The 27,108-nt window shown below is 34.0% G+C and overlaps 1 protein-coding gene across 3 annotated transcripts in view; it reads left to right on the top strand.

Annotated features, from left to right (window-relative positions):
- Positions 1-1,970: 1,970 nt before the first annotated feature.
- The window catches only part of LOC118182167 (uncharacterized), an 85,427-nt gene continuing 60,289 nt past the window's right edge, over positions 1,971-27,108 (top strand). For 2 of the 3 annotated variants that reach the window (XM_035351489.2, XM_035351487.2), the window contains exon 1: positions 1,971-2,128. In XM_035351489.2, the coding sequence (XP_035207380.1) occupies positions 2,062-2,128 (67 nt within the window). In that variant the 5' untranslated portion in view covers positions 1,971-2,061. Of the gene's footprint in view, positions 2,204-27,108 lie in introns of all 3 variants that reach the window. The other variant, XM_035351490.2, reaches the window with a different exon arrangement.

Genomic DNA, 27,108 nt, shown 5'->3' with positions numbered 1-27,108 from the left:
TACTATCCGAATGGAAAGGTTGCGAGTTCGAGCCTAACCCGTAGCCAGTATGTAATTCAGTTAGCTTTTCTCATTTTGAAACGTGTTTCTTATATTTAATCATGAATCATTATATTCTTATTTTACCTATTATTATTGTTTTCATTTCTTACTTTATTCATTATTATTATTGTTTTTAATTTAGTTTAAAAATGTGCATTGCAAATAGAAATCCTTATGTAATAATATATCTGCATCGCTTTATCATATATCATCTATAAATTCTCTTTATTTTTACTTTATTGCATATTTTATCATGCACATAATTTCTCATAAACTTTACAAAGTTTGAACCTCATTCTAAATTCAAAAATAAATAAAAAGAAGAACAAAAGACCAAGGGAGGGGTAGTTAAAAAATATGAAGTTGGTTTTATTATATGGCGGATGGTGTATATAAAGAGAATTAAGTAATTTCATTCTCTTTATATACTGTATTCCAAACCAATTTTATAAATCCTAATTTTCATACAATATAGAATCTGCAAGTCTGTCAAACTGGTCGATACTCATCCTGAAGTAATTAAAAAACAAGTAATATAAAAAAATAATAAAAAAAATTAAGTCAATTCCTACTTAGGTCCACAAAGAAAAATTTAAAAAATACAAACAGAATTTTTTAAAATTAAAAATTAAAAAAATTTTAATATGTGAAAAAGCTGTATTAACATCAAGTGTCATTCACTACAAGTTTGAAAAATTGTATTTGAACTTGAGTGGATGAATAAAAAGCATTTTATGTACTGAAAATTTGAACAAGATATAGGGAGAGTTTGAGATAATGGTAGGAATTTAATAATTCCGGATATTCATTTCGCAAATGAGGCAGTAAAAAAAAAAAAAAAAAAACTAAAATCTCTTTTAACATGTCACTCTAAATAAATCTTTCGGACTCATTCTTGCCATTTTTTGCGGTTTTGCCTCTGCTTAGTAATTGCACTTAATAGTAAAATTTCAGCTATTAAAAAAAAACATCTAATTCGGACAACTTGCCGTAAACATACAGAAGCACGCGAAGTAATAAGATAACAGCTCTGTTGACGCTATATTACAGCGTCACGTGATTTTTGCGTAAAATAATTCTATTGGTTAAACGCACTCTTCGCAAGCGTACTCGTTTGGACGCTTTTACGCTGGAAACGTAAAAGCGCGTTCGTCAGCTACGTTTCGAGCGTACTCGTGTGGACGGGCCTTTAGTCTCCCGAAGTTTTTCGAAGCTGGTTTGCTTTCGATAACTCAAAGATAAGAGTTAGTTTAAGCCAGGAAGGAGCATCTGAGGTCGAGATTCAAGTCTTTTTAAATTTATATCTGCAGTATCTTCTAGGAATAAAAATAAGGAAAATTAAGCTTTCTTAAGGAATGTTTTATCTTATGGAAATGATTAATTTACAGTATTTTAAATCAGTAATAAATCTTTTTAATATATATAGACAGCCCATTTCATGCCGTATATAATTGTAACAAAATTTTATTCTTAGTAAAAGTTTCTAAATTTTAACACGCTATTTGCAAAATGTTGCTAAATGCTGCATTTTTTTTTTAAAATTCAGTATTTTAAACTCATCAGAATTTGTTTTGGACATACTCACGAGAAAGTCGCATTGAAATTATATTTGTACAGAAGTATCTCAGATGCTGCTGTAACTTAAAAAATACAGGAAATAATAATAATAATTAAAAAAAAAAAATGTATGAAAGTTTCTTGACATACTATACAAAAACTGTTTACAGACGCAAAGCAATATACAGTTCGAGCTGATCATTCCCTTTCTAGAAGCGAACGCAAATAACACACTGCGTGACAAAACCGTTAATTTATAACAATATATAGCGTGCGACAACTTCCGAAACGCAATCTGAGTACAGGAAGAATAAAAGAACAAAAAATTTGATACACGAACTTTCCTGGTTCTGAATCATCAGACAATACATCACTTGTTGCCTCTTGGCTGCAGTTTGGCGAGTATAATTCATTCTCCTGGCAACCCGTAAGAGGAGTAAGAAGGCGGTAAACCAGTTCCACATGAGCGAGCAACCACAAGCAAGAACACCGCGTGTATTCCATCGCAGCTCAAGCACGTCAAAAACCAGTAAGTTTTCCTCCTTTTGATACTGCTGTGGCCTCGTGTTTTGGGCTGACCTCTTATCTTTCTGACGGAAATAAGGTAAGCCTTGTCATTTTGATCACGGAATACCGTTCGGTATCAAGAATTATTTGGATATTCTATCTCTGATTTTAAACACAATATAGTCGGATTATCTTATTACGGGTTCAGAAACGGTTCGTATTTGGAAGCATTTAATCTTCCTAGGAGAAAGACCATAAGATATTTGACCTGATTTTGAGCGCTTGACCAATCAGTTTGTTCTCTGCTTAATTTTTTACAATGCGCGATTTTTTTACCTGCAGCGAAATTTTTCTGGTGCTTAGGTAAAATTTTTCTGAATATCTAAACCCTAGGTATGCATATAGTTCTAAAAAATATGTTGACTGTTATTTGCGGAGTTTTCTTGCTCTTGTTTACTAAATTTATCCGCGAAGAAGACCACTGATGATTTCTTTCAACCGTGTTATTTCAGCTGTTTTTAAGTAAATATTTTTATTTTATGTAATCTCTTTTAAATTTCAGAATTTACTTAAAATGCCTCGGAAATGAATTTCTTAATTATGTATTTTATTCAATAAATTTTGGACAATATTATAATAAATAGTAATATAGTTTTGGAAAGTATAGTATTTTATTATAAAAGGCAAAACAAGCTGAGCTTATTATTAATTAACCAAAGCTAAACTCTGAAAATATTTGTGTATTTTAGAGGATGTGAATGTGTTCCCTTCTTCGCCCCATTCCACTCAAGGAAAGACTAGGGAAGGGGGGAGAAGCATATTATTTGCTCGTTCTTTATTTTGATTCTGTGATATTAATAACAACACGTACAAAATTACCAGTAATATGAGTTATATACGAACTGATGTTTAAGAATCTATTTCAAAAAGCTTTTCGGTCATTAAAAAACGTTCATTCTAATAAATTAGTTTTTTTTTTTTTTTTTTTTCTGTCAAAAGTCAGAAAAGTAATAATAGTCTTCTAAAATATAAAAATAGACTGTGAAATTCTTTTCATTTAAATGCTGAAAGGCTACGAAAAGAGGGGGGGAGGGATTTTACTTTTGATATCCAAGTTACTTTCTAATTTTTTTTTTTTTTTTTTTTTTTTTTCTGGTAAGCATGTACGCGGCATGAAGAAATTGTTATTTTTCGTTTTATGTCCTTTTATTTCAGTAAATTATTAAGAATTATCGTATAAATGATTTCGCTTTAATTTGCGAGTTCTTAAGGGTTGTTAACCTTTCTTGTGGTCTCATTTAACTCTAGTGTTACTTTACTTTCCGGTATATTTCCAGAAGTATGTATTTTAAATGCATAAAATAAAATATGTATGCGGCATTACAAAAAAACATGGTAATACTCAAATATTGTGTAATTTTTTGTAATTATATTAAATATATTTTTTTAAGCACGGTATACTGCTGTAATTCTTCTACACATGTATTATACATTTTATGTCTCTCAACTTAGATGCCATTTTTTATATAGCAAAAATATTTTCTTTATTTCTTTCACTGAAATGCTTACTTCAGGTAAGGCTGAAAATACTCACAGAAATGTACATAAATATAAATAAAAATAAAAAAAATTATTACACCCAAATGCGCATGTTTTTCATTTACACAGATTTTGAGAGCATTTGGGCTAAAAATATTTAAAAACAGCATGTCTTTAGAATTTCCAATAGATAGTCTCGCGCGCTGGAAATAAAAGTGTTTTATTCCCTACAGTGTTGCCATTGCTTGCTTTAAAATCGTTGAGTTTGTTAATCAAAAATTCGTTAATGTTTTACAAAATATGAAATAGACAATAAAACAAACTCTGAAATTCCACATTCGGCCTTCCAGGTGGCCATGTTCGGGTGGAGGGCTATGTTATTCAATATTTGATGGCTCAGGATGTTAATAATGCGAGAAGCATATATATATTCATGCAGATTCTTCATTATTTATTTTTTTACCTATAATACAGGGCTATAATGTTTGGTGGCAACAATTTGAAAAGTGTTACAGCCGTTTATAGTGATTCGAAGCAAAATGCCATTTCGAGACTAATAGCCCTTCTGAGTTAAAAATTTTACGAAAATAATATCCGCCCATGTATCTTAGAATGTAGAATATTAAGAATTACGCAGTGATTTATTGAATGAAAGACTAAAGAGAGATTTGATCAGTTAATCTTAAGTGACTTCTGAGGTTGTTTCAAAAATTTTCCCTGTAGGTTGTTCTTAGGACTTACGGACTTTCAAGTTGTAGAGACATTAGGTATTTTTGGGAAACAGGAAAGATGAAAAATTAACAAAGCTTTCGCCAGCAATCGAACTGCGGACCTCTGGACTACCGGCCCAGTGTGCAGACCACCACCCCACGAAGGCACGCCAAGAAAGCGGGAGAAATATCTTATATACTCCCCCTTTTAAAGGGCGACTGTGATATTTAGAGGACCCAATCGCCAAATCCTGGGTGAGGAGAATCATCATACAGCACCCTTTTAGTTCTGGTGCCACTTTAGAGGCATTAGGTATTTTTTTGGAAGCAGGAAAGATGAAAAATTAAGAAAGCCTTCGACGGGATTCGAACCGTGGACCACTGAAATACCGGCCCAGTGTGCAGACCACCACACCACGAAGGCACGCCAAGAAAGCGGAAGAAGTACCTTATAAAGTTCTTATGCACTTTCAAGACACATGCATTTATGATAAATGTGTTTAATTAGTTCAAACACATTTGGGCTAGGTGCCAAGAGGAAGGAATGCCTTTGTAGTGACAATTTAACGGAAATTGGCTTGTTTTTACGTTACATCTTGGAAAAAAACCACGATAGCTTCTAAGCTAACAGCCTATTCTTTGGGATCTGAACTTGAGTCAAATTCCATGCGTTCAGCAAAGGGGCGGGGTCACTTTTAGCAGCGCTCAGCTAGCTCAGCCGCTATTGGGCCAAAAGCAGGTGCTTCAGATATTCATAAAGGGATACCTATATCTTTAGATAATAATAATTAAGGCTATCCTAAATTAAAAGTTAAATATGAATATTATGAAAAGGGTTCAATATATAATTACAAATATATGAATAATAGATGTATTTACACAATTGCATTTTCCATTTAATTTGCTAATTTTATTTTTGCTTTTATTAGTTTTTACAAAAATTGATCTTTTGATCCATTTGCTCTGTTATCTGGACGTGGAAATGTCATTATATTAAATTCTTTCATTCTTTTTTGTTCATTTACTAAACCTACCATTATATATTCGTAATTTTTTATCTACTTCAACTAAATGTACTTTAAAAAGTCAGTCTTAAATTTGAATAATTTTAATTTGTCTGAATTTTATTCCTATACTGGCTGTTACCCAGCATGCGTTGCAGTGCTATTTAAAGGAAAGAAAGTGGTTGTGTTTTAATTATGTTTATTGAAGTGCTTTTGGATGCACAATATTTTTTGTTTTCTTTCATCTGGTGAATACACGAATAAATCGGAAGGTTTTCAGAAGCGTAGGCAGGCCACATACAGCTGCCCATATGAAAGAGCATGGATTTTCTAAATTTAGCCCACAAACTTGTAACGATTGCCCCTGTGCTTTGTTGATGGTCATTGCAAATGCGAGTCGCACCGGAAGCTGCACACGTTTAAATTCTAATGGTACATCTGTCGAAATCATTTGGATACGTGTCTATTAACCGGCATGCTTTGCAGTGCTACTTAAAGGAAAGAAAGTATTTGTGTTTTAATTCTGTTTATTGAAGAGCTTTTGGAAGCAATATATATATATATTTTTTCCATCTAGTGCAAGCAGTTTCACTCTTCCATCCGCGTAGCATGTTGATGGTGTTTCATTCTTAAATTTGGGGACTCTGCAATACAAGCATAAGCATCTTTCAAACGATCAAACTTGGATGAAGACTGTAATCATAATTAGCATCGTAATGGAATGCATCAAGCTTTAAATCAGCGTGCAGTGTTCGTTTGGATCAAGTAGTGCGTGCTGGTACGCTTTCCATTCTTGCTTCCCGTTGCTCGTCTCTTTCAGACTAAAACGTCCTCGAGGCAGTGCGTACTCGAAAGTTTTCCAGCCTTGCCTTCCGTTGCTCGTCTGTTTCAGACGAACAGGCTTGAGCAGTGCGTACTCGAACGTTTTCCATTCTTGCTTCCCGTTGCTCGTCTGTTTGAGACTAACGGCCTTGAACAGTGCGTACTCGAACGTTTTCCAGCCTTGCCTCCCGTTGCTCGTCTGTTTCAGACGAACAGGCTTGAGTAATGCGTACTCGAACGTTTTCCATTCTTGCTTCCCGTTGCAATGAACAATGTGAAAATTTTAAATAAGTAACAGACGAAATAACAGCGTCACCTCCGAAGTAAGGAAAATGAACGTTTCTATTATAAAAAGAATGCGTCGAAGCGTTTTCGTTTTTTTCTTTGTCTGTATTGTCTTATCTTTATCTATTTTCAGACACATTGTGTAAAAATATTTGATAATTGTAAAATTATTATAATAAGTTAAAGAAATATCAAAAGTGCTAACATTTTTGGCGACTCCCTGTTGTAAAGTGACATTGAACTTAACAATGGCCCAAGTGATCGCTAATGTTCTTTTATTAATATATGAAATTTTCATGTACATAGATATGGATAGTAGATTCTAATTATGTGACTCAATGAGAGCTTCGATATATCTCGTTTTCAATCGGTAAAATAATAACTATATTTTTAAAGCATAAAATAATTAGAATTTACTAGCGGAAGTACCCGATGCCAGATAAATTAGATTGAGAATAATGCATCTAACAACAGAGAAAACAATACCGCTGTAATCCTTCTCTAATAACGATGCAAAAAATACGATTCACAGTCATACATTTTTCATTCTGATGCGATATGGAACCCATGTAAAAAATTTCGATAGAAAAATAAACTAATTCTCTCTCATTATATCAGCAACAATGGCACGCAGTTTTTAATGATTATCGTCTTTCTAATCAAATGGTCGTAAAAGCTCAAGTTCCACCCAATATTTCACCTATATTCAGTTTTAGTCGATTAAATGTGGCAAAAAAATGATCATAACTGATCAGAAAATTAATAACGCGAACAAGCAAATAAACATACAAACAGACATTCTTCTTTACATGTATAGATTTTGTAAAACTTACAAATTTTTGAATAACAAACTCTACGACTTGAAAGCGAGCCGTAGCAACACTTTTCGAAATAAAACATTTTGATATCCAATGCGCGACACTATTGCCACTCGGAAAAATGAGCGCGAAGATTAGCGCTTTCAGAGTTTATAATTAATATTTCGGCTGATTAGAATCGTACGTAGATGGAAAAAGCCGAAATAGCTCCCCACGAACTTCTGGAATCGGGAATAATGTATTTAACTTTTGGCAATGCTATTTTTATTTCATTGTATAACTTGGAAATTTTTTATTAACAAACTCTAGGATTTGAAACAGAGCAGTGGCAACAACTTTCGGAATAAAGCAGATTTTCATCTGCAGCTTGCGGAACTGTTGCCACTCGGGAAAATGAGGGCGAAAATTATCGTTTTTCTGAGATTTTAATTAATTTCTCTGGTTTTTTTTTTTTTTTTTTTTTTTTTTTTTTTTTTTTTTTTTTATCATTGACCTTTTCCAGAACCCAGAAAAGAAATGTAGAAAGTTTGGTGGCTGTAGTAGTGACTGAGTTATTAGAAGACAAACATAAACTTTTTTCTGTATATACATAGATTAGATTTTCTGGCTTATTTTAAGCTGAAGGAGGTAACTTAATTTTCTTTTGGATTAAACGTTGTTAGCTGCACATTTGCATCATCTTTGGATATTTCCAATGAAAAATAAGTAAAACAAATTTTCTGGAAATAGAGAATCAATAAAAAGACGAAAGGCGCTGACAGGCTTCCAGAAGCAACGGCGTCTTCAAACCGTCCACTTCTCTCCCCCGATTCCGAAAAACTTCTCCGGCTCGTAGTTTCCCGGCATTTGTCAATTCATTTAACATCGCGCCTGAGGCTGTTCTGTAGTAGTGAAGTATGGAACAAGAATGGGAGTTGTTAGAGGGATATTTTTTTTTCTAACTTTTCCTAGCGAAAAGAAGCGAGATGTATAAGTAGAGATGTTTATCTTTTGTTATTGTATCGGATAAAATATGAGAAAGGTGTATAAGAAGGATGTTTCAACTTCTGGCATGCTGCCTCAATAAGTTTGCTGTTGTTTTGTTATAAGATCTCGTGACACGATTCATTAGAATGCTGTTAAGTTTGGAACATCTTTACTGTATGTAGATACACCCAGGGGCAGACGGGGCTATCGGGAATTCGGAAGAAGTTCGAGACGCCAGTCGCTGTGGCGCCGCCTTGTCACCTGATATTGATGGTTTAGAAAAGAAAAAGGAAAGATGAAACATTAATCATAACTGCAGAAGATAAACTAATGGTAATCGTATTAAAGCCGGCTTCGTTAGCTCGTCGCGAATTCATAGTCGTTGGATCTAATTCTTTATTCTATTGTACAAAAACGAAGAATCTTCATATTTCGTCATGCAGACCATTTCATAAAATGTAATAATAAAGATGCCGGCATCTTTTGCAAGTCCGCGATTGCTCGCTAAGATAAAGACTTTCCCATGGACGTCCTAGGTTAAGGTCCTAGGACAATTAAGGTTGCTTTCTTCATGATGCAAACTGGATTTCATAAAAGTACCGAGTACTTTTATTTACGTCCAGGGCATCCTCGGGCGAAAAATTTTCAACTTGCATAAAGGTGCTACATCTTTATGGAAGTTGGTCTAGGAGGATGGAACAACCTCATCCGCAGCTTGATACACCTATGCTACATTTGGGTTATTTTGTCTGTGTAAGTATCACTGTTAATAGGATTCTTTATCTTGCAAATCTCTGTTATCTTGCAAATCAAAGTAATAGTAATAATTATTAAACAATACCTAAATGAAATGTTATTGATGTTTGGAGTATAATTTCTCGAACGAAGAAGCTTGCTATTTATGTTTTTCGTCATGTTTCACAAAATTAAGCAGTTTCTGTATTTTTACTCAATGCAGACTATACCTTCGTATGATCTGTTTAAATAAAAGATTGTTTATATACAGTGTCTTCAAAATGCTACACAAATACCACGCAAATGAACTAATATTTCAAATAAGGTGTTTTCTGTCATCCCCCCTTTTTTTCTTATTGTAATTTTGGGAATTTTGTTTTTTAATTTTAAAGAAATCAGCATTGTCAGTTTTGTTTGAAAGAAAATTATTAGTCCAAAGGGATTTCAGTCCCGAAGGACTATTGCTTTCGTTTTGGCATTTTGCGTCGGACTCATAAACGTCGGTTCACTTTTCAAACTGTTGCCACAAAATGTTAGAGTCCTGCATTATATTTGAAGAAATTAAATAATGAAAAATCTGCATAAATGATTGTCTATTTCTCGCATTGTGATAAAACAATGGTACATAGAGCCACGAATTTTGAATGACGAAATCCTACTGCTAATATGGGCATCTGAAATCCCAAATTTGGAATTTGTTTTATTATAGATTTTATATTTTGCAAAACTTCAACGAATTTTTGATTTACAAACTCAATGCTTTAAAAGCGAGAAATGGCAACGTTATATAGAAAAAAAATACTTTTATCTTCAGCTCGCGAGACTGTGTATATCGGAAATTCTAAAGATATGCTTAATTTAACATTATTTTGCGATATTGCTCTTGAACTGAATTTTATGGTTTAAGTGCAAAGAACATGATATTTAATAAATAAAGGTAACACTCAAAAAGTTAAAAAAACGCCCCTTTGGGCGTAATTTAAATTCTGAAAAATTTCAGATTTTTTTTTTTTTTTTTTTTTTTTTTTTTTTTGTATGTTTTGAACTTGATCAAATATTTATGCTTTCAACAAAATATAGGTTATGATACAACACTAGCAAATAAATTCGAATCCAAACACGTAAGAAAGTGAAACCTTTAATGTGTTGCGTTTCACTCTTGGATCTTTAAATTCAAATATATGTCAGCATAGTATAAAGCTGCTATAAAAAGTTAAAATAACCATATTTCCTTAACTCAGTTTAGACTGTAAGAAACTATCTCATTTTCTCTTGTCGGTTAAGTAATGAATATGTCCAGCTAGCAGTTGGATGATCCACAGTTGGATCCGAAAACCTAATAGGCTATACAAGGTAAGCGAAGAATACAATGTCTGCAATGTAAGCTATGTAATCGAAAATGCATTGAATATTAATAGAGAAATATCATGATTCTTCTCTTACAGGAACATGTGGTATATTTATGTGCAATATTCGTTTTGAAAATTAATTGTGGGAAAGTTTAATGGAAGATCTTTTTCCTCTTGTTCTACCTCTGTCTTTAGTTTGCTTCTGATCGTTTTATTATTAGCTTTTTCAAATTATTTCCTTTGTTTTAGACTACAGTTATGACTGATCTTTGGCGTGAATTGAGTCAGTCCGATTATAGGAGACATCTTTCCGATATAGTCCGATTATCGGAGACATCTTTCCGATATAGTCCGATTATAGAAGACATCGATATAGGAGGTATATAGAAAAATATATGTAAGGGACACTTGCCAGTATTGAATGTAAAATTGAGCAAAAATCAACTTTAGATTAGTGGAAAGTTATCGAGAATGGCAATTAAAAAGTGGATTGTTTTCAAAGAGCAATGAAATTTTGCCTTCGCAACAGCCATCGATTTTGCCTTTATATACATTTACGTAAGGAACAAGTAATATATATATATATATATATATATAAATTAAAATTAATTCCTACTTAGGTCAACAAAAAAAATTGTTTTACTTAATTTTATTAATATTATTAACATTTATGAAGCTGATGGTGGCCTATAATTTCTCATTCCATCCATCTCTTATAATGCTTCATTATTATGGGAAACCTTTCCAGTGAGTTTCGAGCAGTTCAGTTCTTCAATTAATATTCCATCTAATGATTTTACACGACTCAAGGCGATATGTGCTTGACCTGCTGCGAAGAGTTTTCGTCCTAGACTGCATAATCTACAGTGCTATTTATTTATTTTAATAAGCAAGGGACATTTTAAAGAGTTATATTTTAAACATATATTATTATCACGTTAACATAGAAATATGGGGAGAATACATCCGCTTCATCCAATTCTATAAAACTGCGGTTTTTTAATTCCATACACTTTAAAAATCTTTGGAACTCTGCCTTACTGTTGCCACTTATTTTTGTTAAATATTACAATCCCATTTATCCAGTCATGTACTGTTATTTATGAGCAGTTATAAAATTAATTTTTACAGCACGTGAAAATGCCTAATAAACGGTCATTATTCTAAGTCTTATAATAAATTTAAAAAAACAGCATATCTTTAGTTCCGATAAACAGGAATAAATAACTAGGAAATGACTTTAATATGTGGAAAAAACTGTATTAACATCAAGTGTCATCCACTACACGTTTAAAAAAATGTATTTGAACGTGAGTGGGTGAATAAAAAGTATTTTATTGACGATTGAAAATTTGAACAAGATATAGGGTGAGTGTGAACTAATAGTAGGAATTTAAAAACAGATGCGTCTTTAAAAAAAAAAAAAAAAAAAAACTCAGTTTAAAGCATATTTTAAGTAAAATTCTACATATTTCGAAGCTGATCAGACACAAGACTCTCTTCTTCAATAGCAGTTATTCAAATGATTTTTTTCGCTCTTTAAGGAGAAAGACGTGTATGTATCTGATCGTAGGGGAATTCAACAGTTTTATTAAAAAATCTCCGCAAAACTAAGCCCCCCCCCGTCCATTTTAAATTTTCGTGCAACGTATTTGTGTTAATACAGACTGCACCAAACAGGTTAAATTAAAATTCAAAAACCGCGACGAGACAATTTCAATACATGCGCAGCTTAAAATAATTACACTTCTAAAATCAGCATGTATCAAGTTTCATTGATATGGAAGATAATGTTTAAAAAGTAAATTTGAACTAATAATGAGCGCGCTGAGAAGAATGACATTACAGAAACTGTGAGAAAAGTAAACTAACATAAAAAATTTATTTTCACATTAAGTTATCGTAAGTATACTAAATAATAACTTTATTTTTATTTTTATTTGCATCCAAAAGCTGAGTGCAATTTATACAGCTGGCATTACTTATTACGTTACTAAACAATGATGCTGAAAACGAATTTATATTACCAAACTTTACGGTCTGAAAATTATCCGGATGGAAAGAAAAGAGACTGGGGCAGCTGGTGGTGAAGAGAGAAGGGCTGTGGATTATCTGCACGTTTAAATTCCAAAAAATATTATGACCGCTTAGTAGTGTTAGTCTAACCATGTGTGCTGTCAGCTTTATTGCAGACTTTTCAACTGCAAAAAAGTTTCGTGAAGGCATTTCCTTGCAATATTGTCCATCACTGGTGGGTAGATAGCCTTACTAAGAAACTGGGAGTTCGACATGTCGAATCCCAGCGATAGTTGTTGCATAGGTGTTTCCTTAGTTGTCACATGTGTAACGTGAATACAAGCCAGTTTTCCTGAGAAAGTCCTCGCGAAGGCATCCATCCTCTTAAGAACCGTATACTCTAGGTTTTATTTGAGCTAACGGAGAGCTTCAATTAAGAAATCTGAACTTCATGCTTTCCAGAGCTAGTCGAAACCTGGAACCGATTCCGTTAAGCTTAGATAAATCCTAGTGTGGACGGCCACTTAGGCATATCTCTCGCATACTTCGCTTTCGTTCAATTAACTAATTAACCAACATAATCCTTTTCCATTCATATTAAAAATTATCATCATTTTCTAAATCTTTGGAATACTCCAAAGAAGGTTTAGAAGCTTCAATATGTGCACTAAAGACTTATGAGTTACAATAAATATTACATAGTGCAGCTCTATACAATTGATAGATTTATGGCTGCATTTTCGTGCAAGAAATTTAATCTCGAGATTTGTCAATTCATATTTCTTCATTTGCTGTAACTAAGCTGACATAAACCTGAATCGTCATAAGCTACAACCATTGTAAAGTACAACCTTCGGTTGAATGTGGCTAATAATGTTTTCTTATATTATTCAAGTTATTTAACGGTATAATGCAATTTACATTTTTATCTGATTTTAGTTATTAGGTACGATCAAACATCCCATTAGCGGACATTCATAGAACCAAAGCTTTTGTTCTTATCAGAGACCTTCAGCTAAATGGGAGTGCGCTGTATCCTGCTTTAGATTCCGGAGATTCAGGAACTGGCCATTAATCGGCTAAAATGGAATGTCCTTTAGTTGAGTTCGACTGACTGTTTTTATATTATAGTTGAGTTATTATATAATTTCTGAAAAATAATTTTTAATTGTATCCATTTCGAATATTGGTTAATAAACGAGTATGCCGCGCCTAAAGTAAAAAATTTAATTTTTATACTCTAAATCCAGCGTATCAAGGTCGACGTTGACAAATAGTTCTTCTAATTAGGAAGGAAAAGCGGAACGAATACTAACGCAGAAATCGCAATTAAGTAAAAGAGAAAGCGTCATTTCTTAAATGATAAAAAAAGTTCGACCTTCCAGACCGGAAAATGTGTGTGTTCTTTTTAATTCCTTTTGCAAGTAACTTTTATATACTTTGCAATAAAATGGCGGAAATAAAATAAACGAGGTAGAACGTAAGCTCTTTCGGATGAAATCTAAATTTTAAACTCTTTCATTCTGAGTAATGTCATTCCATTAGTTAAATAAATAAATAAATAAATGAAAATTCTGAAAAAGGAACCACAAAAATATTTGAGGAATTTCAAGACTGTTGCATGCACCGATAAGCAAACAACTATCACACTCGCATCGCCTGTGTAGGAACATTGATTGGGTAGGTGTGGAGGAACTGTGTAGTTCACGCACGACTTACGAGCTGAACGGAGTGCTAACAATTCTTTTGACTTGCTAAAACGTGATTCGAATGTAAAATATCCTATGAAGTTACGGATGGAATTGCACTTAAAAAAAAAAAAAAAAAAAAAAAAAAAAAAAAAAAACGAAAAGTTAAAAAAGAGTCCTTTTAAGAACACTGGGTTTTTCGAGATGAAGTAATCTGGAAATCTGACCTTGTGACGGGCTCTAAAAAGTGGTTTAAAGAATCTCTGTTGTATTTTAAATGTTTTTTTTTTCTTCTTTTTTTTTGCTGCTTAGTCTTTAGTCCTCGCTTTAACAGGCCCCTCTACTCGTTTAAAGCTTTCCTTTCAACTTCTGCCTTCTGGGTACGCGGACGGTTGTTTTCAAATTTCCTTTTGGGGCCTTGACCTTCGAGCTTGGTAGCTCGAAGTTAGCTTGATATGATGATGAGTTAGCTTGATAGCTCTTTCCCTCATAAGAGCGCGATTTGCGTTTCTGGTCTGCTCATTTGAAGATTGTCTTCGGAGACCTTGAGAATACGATGCCCCTCTAGCTTTTTCCGCTATTCTGCGATTTTGGAACTTGACCGCCAACTCGAAGAGTTCCTGCAATGTGCTTGGGTTTCTAATTTCGAAGTAATCTTGAACAGCAGGTAGCAATCTTGGTAAGATTATTTCAATAATCTCCGCGTTGGGTTTCTTCCCATACAGCATATCCGTCAGCTTAATTTTTCGCAGAATAAAGTCCGTCAACTCTTCTATATTCCGTTGATAAAAACTATATAGTTCGGCTTCTAGCTTTGCTCGGTCCTTCACTATGGGGAAGGCGTTTAATAATGATTTTTTGAAATTTTCAAAGGTATATGTTTGGCCTCCGAATTCCTCTAATAAAAATTTACCTATATTCTTCCACCATAGCGAGGCCTGTCCTCTTACTGCAGATGTGGCAATGGCAATTTTTGTCTTTCAGGCACAGGGTAGAGCTGGAAATGGTTTTCGAGACATTCTAAGAATATCGCCACCGAATTTTTTCCGTCGAAATTGACGTTTGGCTTGATTGATGCTCTCATCGTCTGGACCAGGTATCAATTGGCTTGCCATTTCTTGTTGTTGTACTTGTCAAGAAATGTCCTTTGCCATTTCTTGTTGTTGTACTTGTCTTGTTGTTGTCCATCCAGTTTTCGGCCATTTCCAGTTCGACAAGTGTTCGGGCGCCAATGTGGTGTTGCGCGGCCCCAACCTACACGCAACAATAATAGTGACTGCTATGAACTGGAAAGTACACAAAACTCTTAAGAAGGGTTTAACTCCCTTTTTTATTCTACTTTAGAAGTTACAGATGCGTGCACTTGACGCTCACAAACTACGCCGACCCGGCGGTAAAATAAAAATAAGAAACTAGAAATGAATAATAACAAGTTACTACCTACGAGGCTCTCTAAACGTAACTAACCTAACCGCGTTCTAAGATACAGCTGATACTTCAGCAAACTTTTCTGAATATTAAGTTGAAAGATTCAACTATCTGCCGAGCCAAGCACACAGGCCGAAACGCGCGGTTCTTCAATTTCTACCTAGCCACATTCACGCTCGTGAAGCAAGAAAGCACACTTACGAACTCGTTTCCCTTCTATTTAACTCAAATTACTTCTGCTTAAAGATTTGAATACTTTGCGCGTTCTACTAAAATTTACATACTCTGGCATTGGCAATTCCAGGGGAAAGTAAGGCTTGACAGGAAAGATAGTTTAAACTTAAAATAAATATAAACCCTACAACTCCATTCATCGGAAAATTTTGCGTTTTACTAGTGATATCGGAAAACTTTCATATTCGCGACCTTCATAATCATATAATGAAATTTGGTTGCTGGCTCTATTTTTATGCCAAGTACTTTTAAAAATATTTGCAGACACGTCCTTTTGCGATCTTGTAATGTCCCATACATTAGGTTCATGTTAAACATTGCTAGAATTCTTGAATGATTTTATTGCTGCATCGGTTTAAAAAAGCTACTTAATATCCGCATTTTATCTGATATCCATTGGTTGATCGGTGGGTGGGTGTTTTCTGTGAGAGAGCAAAAAGGAGACGTGATCATTTAACTGATAATAATAAATGGAACAAAATAGTAAACTGTTTCAAATCAGAAAGTTAGCAAAGAAAGAATTTGCTGTGTTAGCTGGTGTTCCTTGGAATCTAATTCTTGCTCTCTTCTCTGCTGCTGTTCCAACAAAAGGAAACCAATATGAGCAACAGACAACTTATAATAAGTATGTCTTGAGGCTTATTACACTCATGTCCATAAATTAAGGATAATTCGGAGTCACGCGGAAATCGAACTCTAAAATAAATATATCACCTGTAAAATCACTACACACATCTTCAAGAATCATATGCAAATTTCAGGAAGTAACCAGATGACACCGATGGTACGTCACAATGACGAGAGTGTAAGATAGTGATATATAAGGAATACAGGCAAAGAAGTAAAATTGTTCGAAGGCGCTTTATAAGCATTTCAGTGCAATAACCGAATAGATATGACACAAAGGACGCATTTGGATGATTTTTTACGTGGTAGAATTATCGGCCGCCTGAAATGTGGGCGTACCCAACTGGAAGTATCAGACGAACTTGGAATTGCCCAGAGTGTCATCTCCAGGCTTTGGTAACGATTCCAAGATGATGGCAATGTGAGTAGACGTTACAGCACAGGTCGCCACAGAGTTACAACGCCGAATGAGGAGCGGTATTTGGCAGTTACTGCCAAAAGAAACAGGCGGAGCACAGACTCAGACCTGTCTCGTCAGCTGTCTTCAGCCACTGGTACGACAATTTCAAGGCAGACCGTGTACAGACGCTTAGGGCAGATTGGTCTATATGCTCGTAGACCTGTCAGATGCGTTCCACTTACTGCAACTCACTGTCGCCTGCGGTTAGCCTGGAGTAGGGAGCATGCATTGTGAGTCCGCAACGGTGGGCTTGTGTGATGTTTTCCGACGAGTCCAGGGTTAGCTTGCAGTCTGATTCTTGCCGGACTTTCATATGGAGAGCTCCAGGTACACGTTACCACCAAGAAAACACCATTGAACGACACCGTTACGGTGGTGCAGGAGTACTCGTTTGGGGTGGAATTATTCTGGGTTCCAGATCTGACCTGCATGTTCAAATTGGAACCATGACAAGCCAAATCTATCGGGACGTCATTCTGGAACAACATGTACGTTTGTTTCGGGGCGCCATGGGCGCACAATTTGTGTTTATGGATGACAACGCCCGTCCTCACCGTGCAAACATCGTAAGCGAATGCCTTCGATCGGAGGATATCACCCGTATGGACTGGCCAGCATTCTCACCGGACTTGAATCCAGTAGACCACGTGTGGGACATGCTTGGCCGACGAGTTGCAGCCCGTCAAAAACCTCCTACATGTCTACCGGAACTTCGGAGAGCATTGCTTTTTGAGTGGTGTAATATCCCCCAAGATCAGATCGATAATTTGATACTCAGCATGCCTAGGCGTTGTACGGACTTTATTGCATCGTATGGGAGACATATAATGTATTAACAATCATACCAACCATGTAATATTGGTTTTTTGTAAATAGGGTTTTTTTTTTTTTTTTTTTTTTTTGTAATTTGCTCGAGGGAGAAAAAATCGCTAATTTTTATAATAATATCAAACATATAGCATCTTTTTTTGCTCTTTACCTTTTGTTTAATAAATAAGCTTTACAAATAAGTTCTTCCTTTGCCTGATAAATAAGCTTTACAAATAAGTTCTTCCTTTGCCTGATTTTGCAGTATCCTTAATTTATGGACATAAGTGTATTTAGGGCGAATAGAAAAATGCTACTTTCCATTCGACAACCATTTTAAATGCAAAAAAATGTGTTCGTACTAACACCATGTCGATTAAACAGTCGTTCAGATGAGGATGCCTGGGCATATGACCTTAACCCAGAATAATGGCTTGCAATATTCCATCATATGGTAACATAAATAAACAAATTTAAGGGTGTGAGAGTTCATAAGCAATTTTGTGGTAGTTCGTAAGCATTTCACGAAGAAGATTTCGTCGTTTGTAGGATTTTGAAGTTAAGGTAGAATCGAGATTGAAAGTTCGATGAATATTTCTCAAACGTAACTAGCTTGGCGCTAAATTTATCATCGAACTTAAAATCCGATTTGAGTAGAAATTGTCAGTGGTTTTTATGCACCCCAGACTGAAATAACAAAACATCAGTACGTGAAAATACAGGAGGGAGTAAAAAAAAACTTCGCATCAGCACGTAAATGCAAAACAAATACATGCACTGTTATAAACATATAATAAGAAACGGAAAGGTACCAAAACTTTAAAATTACTGATAAATATGCACTAAAAATTGATAATAAATGTAAGCAAATAATAAACTGTTTATAACAATATTTTTATCAAATAGGCTTAAAGTTAATCCTACGATTTCAAGTTAAAATTCAAATGTAATCTTTGGAAGATAAATTAACAACGTAAAGTGACTAAAATTAGTAAAAGAATTTATTAGGTTCATTCAAATTCATTAGATTATCTTTTTAACAACAATCGACTACAATATTAATGACTATCAGTGAATGTTCTCCGTGAGTGGGTAAGTAGGGTGGGGGTATATCGCACGTAGTGCGCGATGGAGTACCGATAGTCTCCACTATTAGCTGTAACGTTACTTTCACATTATGGATTAAATATCGCCCGTACCGGTTACGGACACCCGTTACGCCCGTATCGGTTAGTCGACAATCATTTAGCCAACAGCAGTTAGCCGACAGGACATTTAACCGACCTCCTACATTTAGCCGACAGTACATTTAGTTGGTAGGGACATTTAGACGATTAGGATACTAGCCAACAGGATATTTAATCGACACGGACATCTAGCCGACAGCACACTTAGCCGACGCGGACATTTAGCCCAAAGGGCATTTAACCGACACGGACATTTAGCTGACAAGACACTTAGCCGACAAAACATTTAGCCGGCAGGACATTTAACCGAAGACGTTTAGCCGATAGCACGTTTAGCTGACAACGCGACTTTAAAAAAAAAAAAAAAAAAAAAAAATCTGAAATGTTTCAGATTTTAAATTACGTCCAAAGGGGCGTTTTTTAACATTTTGTGTGTTACCTCGCACTTAAACCATAAGATCCAGTGCAACAGCAATATCGCAAAATAGTTTTAAAACGAGCATATCTTTAGAATTTCCGATACAGAGACTCACGCGCTGGAGATAAAAATGTTTTTTCTGCACAACGTTGCCATTGCTCGCTTTGAAATCCTTGAGTTTGTTAATCAAAAATTCGTCAAAGTTTTAAAAAATAGGAAATCGATCATAAAACAAATTTCAAATTTCAAATTGGGTCTTCCACATGCTCATATTCGTTGGAGGATTACGTTATTCAAAATTCGATGACTCTATGTACCGTTGTTTTATCACAATACGAGAAATATACATACATTTATGCAGATTTTTCATTATTTAATTTCTTCAAATATAATGCAGGACTCTAACATTTTGTGGCAACAGTTTGAAAAGTGAACCGACATTTATGAGTCCGACGCAAAATGCCAAAACGAAACTAATAGTCCTTCGGGATTCAAATCCCTTTGGACTAAAAAAAAAAAAAAAAAAAAAAGCTCGTGCAAGTGTATGATAAAAGTATAAATAGAAAATAAAAATTGCAAAAGACCAAAAACATTTAAGAGGAGAAACAAAAACCTGAAACTAATTATTGCCATTGAACGGAGATTAATTGACTTTTCAAGAAGAACAAGTCAACCCCCGTTCAACTAACAATAATCAAATGAAACGATTTTGTTTCGTCACCTCTATTTACATGGCAAAACAACTCAGGACTTGATCGAGTTGAAACTTGAACCAATTATCTGTAAAAGATTGTGTAAAATCTGAATAAGCAAATAGTCAAAAACAGAACATGCAAAATAAATTGCCAAACAAAAGTAAAGATGCAATAATTCTTCCTGAAAGAGATCATTCTCCGACAGAATCACATGACAAAAACTGCAAAGATCAAAAGTGATCAAAACATGGCAAATTTAATTTAAGAACTTGAAAACTTATTAAAAATACACATAATACCAAATTAAAATTTAGAATGCAAGAATATAAGAAAACTACTGAAAAAATACTTAAAACTATACATTAATAAGGCAAGAAGCAATAAATTAAACTTACTCGTATATATTTGTAAAGTTGGAAACCCTGGCAAAAGACCAGCTTGCTAGCTCTATATATATATGTATTTTTTTTTTAACTCCCCTTTAAAAAAAAAAAAAAAAAAAAAAAAAAAAAAAAAAAAAAAAAAAAAAAGCAGCATCTTATATGTTGGTAAATTGTGCATTTTTTTGCTTTTAAAGTAATTGAATTATGTTGTTCTTATGTTCCGGTTAAGGTTTTTTACACCTTCAGTTAATCTACCTGCAATAGTTGTAGAATTATCAACAATTTAACAATTTAAAGTGACGCTAGGCCTAACGTGTCGGTTCTCTTAGTAGCATAGTAATTTACGTCAGTTAATGCATCAACTTCAGTGTCTCTTTGCCCAGTGGAGCCAAAAGTTAACTTTAAATTTTTATGCACTGAAAATGTCTTTCTGCCTGCAGACCAAATTGCTTGTTCTGGCGTAGAAATTCTAATTTTAATCGCAAAAAATATTTTTTAACTGTATTTGATGTTTTAGGTTTTTCTGTATTTTACAATTTTTAATGAAGATTTTTGAGTTTATGCAAATAAACTGATTGAATGAGAATATATCTAAATAATATACATGAAATTCGAGGAAACAACGTTTAAATGAAGGGCAGCAAAAATGTTTATAACTTAATAGGCTGTACAAGGAAGTCATGTCGTGTCGATATTATATTTTTTTTTCCTTTTGCATTATTATAATTGTTGTTAATGTATGCTTAGAAAAATATTTAGAAAGAAAAATTTAAAATTTAGTAAAAATATTTTTTATTGTTGATATTTTTTTAAAAATTTTATTAAAAATAACTCTGGCCCGTCATCTGTTCAGACTGCATTCGCAAAACATGCAGTTTTGAGTATTGCCTAATACTGCATTAAATGCAGCGACGGCACATATCTTGCTGCCTAGCAACGAAATCTACCTACGCCATATGTAGTTGTGCCACTGTGCCGTTCGAAATATTTTCGTCTTTTTTAGCAGTGCCTCGTCAGACAGGTGCCGAATTTTTTATGCAGGTTCACCAAACCAGAAATGATCACATCAATGTCCCAGCCTGAAGGAGTAGGTATTTTTTTTTAACATCACTTTATGATATAAAAAAAGTAACCTTCCTGAAGGTAAACCGGCACTGTCTTGGAGTATTTTTTTTTTTTAGCTCATATTCAAGGCCTAGCGTCACTTTAAATTGTTGATAATTCTACAACTATTGCATGTAGATTAACTGAAGGTGTTAAAAACCTTAACAACCACAACGCAATAGCCGGACTTCGGCAGGAAAAAGGGCCATTTTCATTTTGTAAGGTTGGGGAAAAGCTACAGTAGTTTCAACTAATTTTTGAATCATAAGCGCAAAAATTCTGGGAAATACGTTTCCAGAGCTTAATTCTTTCTTTATGCTTGGAAACGTATGTAACTATTTAGCTTTAATGCTTATATCGCTAACAAAATTATTAAACTGTCTTTGTATATATTTTTATTATATACATTTATTTGTTTTGTTTTAATGAACACTTGCCCCCCTCCCCCCTAAAAAAAGGGGGGGCAGTTCTATGTCTCCCTTTCTATACTCGGCCAATTGATGAAATTCAACTTGTATTTTTCATGTCTGTCAGTTTTTGTCCGTATTTCGATTCTACGACTAAAATTATGCCAAAATGCCAAGTTTTGTAAAAATCGCAAGTGTAGTTCTTAAGAAATTAGCTTTCAAAGTTTTAGCTCCTCAATGTTAATTCAATTTGGCATTAGATGTAAATATCTCTTTTTTTTTATTAAACTTATTTGATTCTTCCTTTCGCATTTCGAAACTTATGTTCATTCCAAATAAAATTCGCTCATTTTTATGATTTATTTTTAAAATTTGTATTTTTAAATAATTTTTATAGGAATTACCTATAAATTTTTAACGGCATTTTAAAGTAGATGTATTTCTAGGCACACCTGAAAAAAATTAGGTTTTTTAATCAAAATTTTCTAAGCTGTACATGAATTTACAGAATGACGCGTTTTGAAATTTCGCATGTTTGTTATAAGCGAAAATAACGCCAAATGTGGTTTACACACTTTGTTACGATGTATAAAAGAAATTAAGCAAACAAAAGAAAAAAGAAACAGTTTTTCACAGACGATTCAGTATTTCTCATTTAATTAATTCAGTTCTCACTTCGCGGCAAAGCAAAAATACATAAAAACTCAAAATACCTATATTAAAAATTACGAAGTAAATCTTGAACACTTATTTCCTCGAAAAAATTCCAGAAAGGATTAAGCATGATTTAATTCGCAATAATAAATAAAGGCGTTATCTTTGTTGTTGCGAAGCTTAGTCTCTCTAGATTGGCAACAAATCTACTATTCTGCTGTTTCAAATGTAAACAAATATACCCGCCATGTTATTTAAAAATTAGACTTAACCGCACTAATTTATAAACATAAAAGAGTAAAGAAACTGAGATCACTGAGCCGGGTAACAGAGTGGATATATATATATATATTTATATGCGTTTGGTGCGGCCGATTGCAACCAAAATACGAGGTGCACATCTGCATGTTATAACAGTCCTATATACAAAATTTCAACGTTCTGAGGCTACTCGTTTTTGAGTTATGCGAGATACGTACGTACATACGTTCGTACAGACGCCACGAAAAATTCTCTTCAGATTTAATTTTAAAGCAGTTTTATAATTTTTTTGGAGGAAATGAGTCTTTTATTCTGTCTTTACGTACAGATATTACGCAAAAACATCGTTAAATTGCATTCGATAGCGGTCAAAATGGATATTTTCGTTGATATATGAGGCCTGTAACTTTTCGCGATTACAATACTTCCTTTTTACTTCGTACAAGGAAGTAAAAAGGAAAGGAAAATAGGTTGCTATAAATTAAGAATTGCGCCAAGTGAATTATTCTTCGCGCGCACTGAAAAAATACGCCAAGTTAAATTTTTGAATTTCTTCGTAAATCTCTCCCTGAATTTTACAAAATTTAGTATTTAGGCATAATTTGAGTCGTAGAATCGAAATATGGAAAAAAAAAGGTATGTTATTTCAGGAAAAGTCCGATTTTGTGTCAAAATACCTATGCCAGGACAACGCTATATATAAATTTAATAAATACCTCTGCTTTCGAGACATAAAAACGCAATTTGAATTTCGTCAATCGCCCCAGAGATAAAGAACTGTTTTTTTTTTTTTTCCCCTTCTTTTTTTTTCGCAGTGTACATTACAATGATCTCTTGATAAGGGTTCTTTACATAAAAAGTAATGATGAAAGAAATGACATGTACAAAATGTGATAATGGAAAAACCCTGGTCAACGGCTGAGCGGTAAATTGCTGAACATTGGTAGTTCGACCAAGATTCGCTTCCAGGCGAACGGTCTAGCTGCTTGGTGTTTTCGTGTGATCTTGATACGAGCCAGCTTCATTAGAGAAACCTCCACGAAGGCATCCCTTCTCTTAGGCAGAGAGCTGTCAAGTGAATTGCCATAATCAAATAAACCACACGAAAAACCTGCGATAACCTGTCTCATTTGATTCAATTTTTAGACTGGAATCGTGGGTCGAAAGACATAATAAGTAGTCTAATTGTCTTTGATGTTTCCGTAATTACAACAGCATTCTTGTTGCAATCTTTAAAGTGTACTGTATACTTCATACAAAAATTCTCAGTTTTCTGTTTTATTTCTTCTTCTGAAACCGTTGAAATTTAATTATATAGAGGTAATTTAATTATTTTTATTGGAAACGGGACATGCAGTGTGTACTTCATATTAAAATTTTCAGATTTCTACCTAATATTTTCTTTTAAAGCCACTGAAATTTAATTACATAGAGGTAGTATAATTTATTTAAGTATTTTAGTGGGAAAGAGTAAATCATAGCACTTTCTTCTTGCGCAAGCAAATAATGATTGGCAACTACGCCGGAAAAAGTCTCCTGATATCGACTGACTAAATTTAGTTTTAGATTTTCTAATTCTTATGAAATCCAGCTATAAGAAAAGTTTCTTAAAAGGTAGCCTTTCAAATTAAGATATAAAATTAGAACTAAAAAAGAATCTTATTCGCCGTTCTTCTTAGAAGCCGCCCAGCTGGTATGGTGGTTAGCGTTGACTGCCATAATGATGGAACCGGGCTCAAAATCGTCTAGAAGGCAAGAATGTTTGTAAGCGGATAGTGTCTGTACGGCAAGGGGACACTCAAAATACAAAGCGAGCCGAAAGTCCTCTGGAGAGGTTTGTGGTAGGAAAAGAGAGTTTGTAGACCCTTGATCCCCCCCCCGGTGTGTTCTCTCTCAAATTTGGGAGCAGATTTGCACAGTTAGTGCGGAAGAACTCCACCTGTATTATGAATTTCTTAGAACTTAGTTCTTAGAACTTAAGTTCTTGCAATTAGGAAAAAACTAATATTAAAATAGTTAACAACTAAAATAGAAGACTAATTGGTTACGAAAACTGAGGTTAAAATATCAAAATGGAGCTGCAGTAGTACATAGCTGTATTTTCATTTATCATTGCAGTGAAAGAATAACTGGCATATCATATGACCATTAATTTTTGTATTGAAAAACAGACATAAAAATATAATTTTCTTGCTATGCTAGTAGTTGATAATGAAGGGTGGATATATAATAGATAAAAATAATATCTTAACTATTGCTGAGATCAAATGGTTATTTCTTGTCGAATGAGACACAGAATTTTTTTTTTTTTTCTTTTTATAAAACTGCTGTTAGTTATCTAATTATTGCTTTCGATATTTCTGTGATTTAAATAGCATTGTTATCTATTATAGCTTCATGTTTAGTATGAAATTTGATTGTCTGTGTTAGTTAATGATTTCTTCTGATAACAGATGCAGTTTGGAATAGTGATTAGGAAGTTAATACCATAAAAACGTGGAAGTGCAGCAAAATTGCTACTAAAATTAGAGTTTTTAAGCAAAAACAAGGAATTTGGCGAACAGGCAGAAAGACAAAATTTTCGGTACACGAAAATTTAAACTAAACGTTTGGTTCCTTATGCGCAAAAAGAACCTGAAATTGGTGCACTGACTGACTTCATTCAATGTGCTACTAAGTCTCAAATGTAAACAAACAGCCACCACGTTAAGCCTAGCGAAACTTAAAACCTTTAGATTGTTGGTAATTCTGCAACTATTGCATGCAGAAAAGCACAAAAATCTTAACCGGAACATAAGAACAACATAACTGAATCACTTTTAAAGCAAAAAAATGCCCTATTTACCCACATATAAGAATAAAATATCTGATATGGAGACCGCATGACTTCCTTGTACAGCCTATTAAATTATACACATTTCTTGCTGCACTTCATTTAAGCGTATGAATGATGACTTTTTCCCCGCTTGTGTACAATGAACAAAAGGAAAGGAAAATAGGTTGCTATAAATTAAGAAGTTCGCCAAGTGAATTATTCTTGGCGCAAACTGAAAAAAATGGGCCAAGATAAATTTTTAAATTTCGCACCAAATTTTACAGAATTTAAGAATTTAATATATAGGCATAATTTGAGTCGTAGAATTGAAATATGAAAAAAAAAATTGGTATGTTATTTCAGAAAAAGGTCCGATTTTGTGTCAAAATACCTATGTTGGAACAAAGCTTATTCACCTTTATATATATAACGAGTTGACACAAAACAAGGATGTAACGTATTTAAATTATTTAAAATTCTAGGCTATGCGGAAATAAATTATGTGATAACGTTTTCGTTGGTTCTATTCGGGGAGGGAGGAAAGAGAAAAAACACAGGTGTTGTACAAAGTTAGCGAAAGCTCCTGTTCGTTAGTTGGACATTAATGTTTTCATAGTGTTTCTTTAGAGGAGGGTAGTAAAGTTCTTGTATAAGGCAAACAGCTTTTGCCTTTCCTGGCTGCAGCTGTCCGGTCCAAGCAAGTTGCTCTCGATTTCCGTAGCGAAAATCTTCTAGATCTTTCCGCAGAGAGATATAAATATTCTTGACAGAGCAAACAGAAAGAATTTGCTCTTGGGAAAACTGGAAACACAAGAAAGAATGGTTCTCTTTTTCTCACAAAACTAACTCTTGAAGCTGCTTTTCCTGTTTTTTGCTCAAGATTTCCTTCATGGGTCGGAAAGACTTTGAAATCTCGTTTGCCCGAAATTTTCAGAGAGCGTCTCTCGATTGGCGAAAGCACTGCGATTGCTTGCAGGTATGATGTTGGTAGGCCTGGGAAAATTTCCATGAGAAATCTCAAGCTCCGACTTGGGAGGTGAGCCGGGATCTCTGAAATCTAAGTGTTCGGCGATAGGCAGTGGATACGTAACAATAGACTTCTAAACTGATACGTGGGAATTTTAAACGAAAAATTCCCACGTTTTCTCAGGAACGAAACAATATTCTCTTTCGGACTACCAAGAAAGAAGATAAATACTTGAGAACGGTACGTAATTACAGGTCACGTTTAGTTTTTCCGACAATTATTAAGTAGTTGTTAAAAAATTACTTGTCCGAGAATTTCGGAGTAGTCGTCAGAAAATAGCTAAAGATGTTACAATATATATGTTTATATATGTGTGTGTGTTTGTAAATTATAAAATATGAAAGCAAATTACTAACTTTAATTTGGCAGTAGTCCCTTTTATTTTTCATTTTAATTTGGCCACTTCCCCTTTCTGTCCTAAAAATAGTAGCTGTTTATAAATATATAAATCTGAAATGTGTCATTTCAAAATTAATCCACATTATATTTTCTTTGTAATCCTGCAGTACAGACATCTCTTATCCAGTCATAGATCAAGACAGCTTTTGAATCTCCCACACTTT

The sequence above is a fragment of the Stegodyphus dumicola genome, chromosome 4 (assembly GCF_044657685.1).
Source record: "Stegodyphus dumicola isolate Sdum_Otavi_A_Nest chromosome 4, ASM4465768v1".
NCBI classification, from domain to species: domain Eukaryota; kingdom Metazoa; phylum Arthropoda; class Arachnida; order Araneae; family Eresidae; genus Stegodyphus; species Stegodyphus dumicola.
The sequence above is the reverse complement of the archived record's forward strand: the minus strand, read 5'-3'. Positions and strand labels throughout refer to the sequence as shown.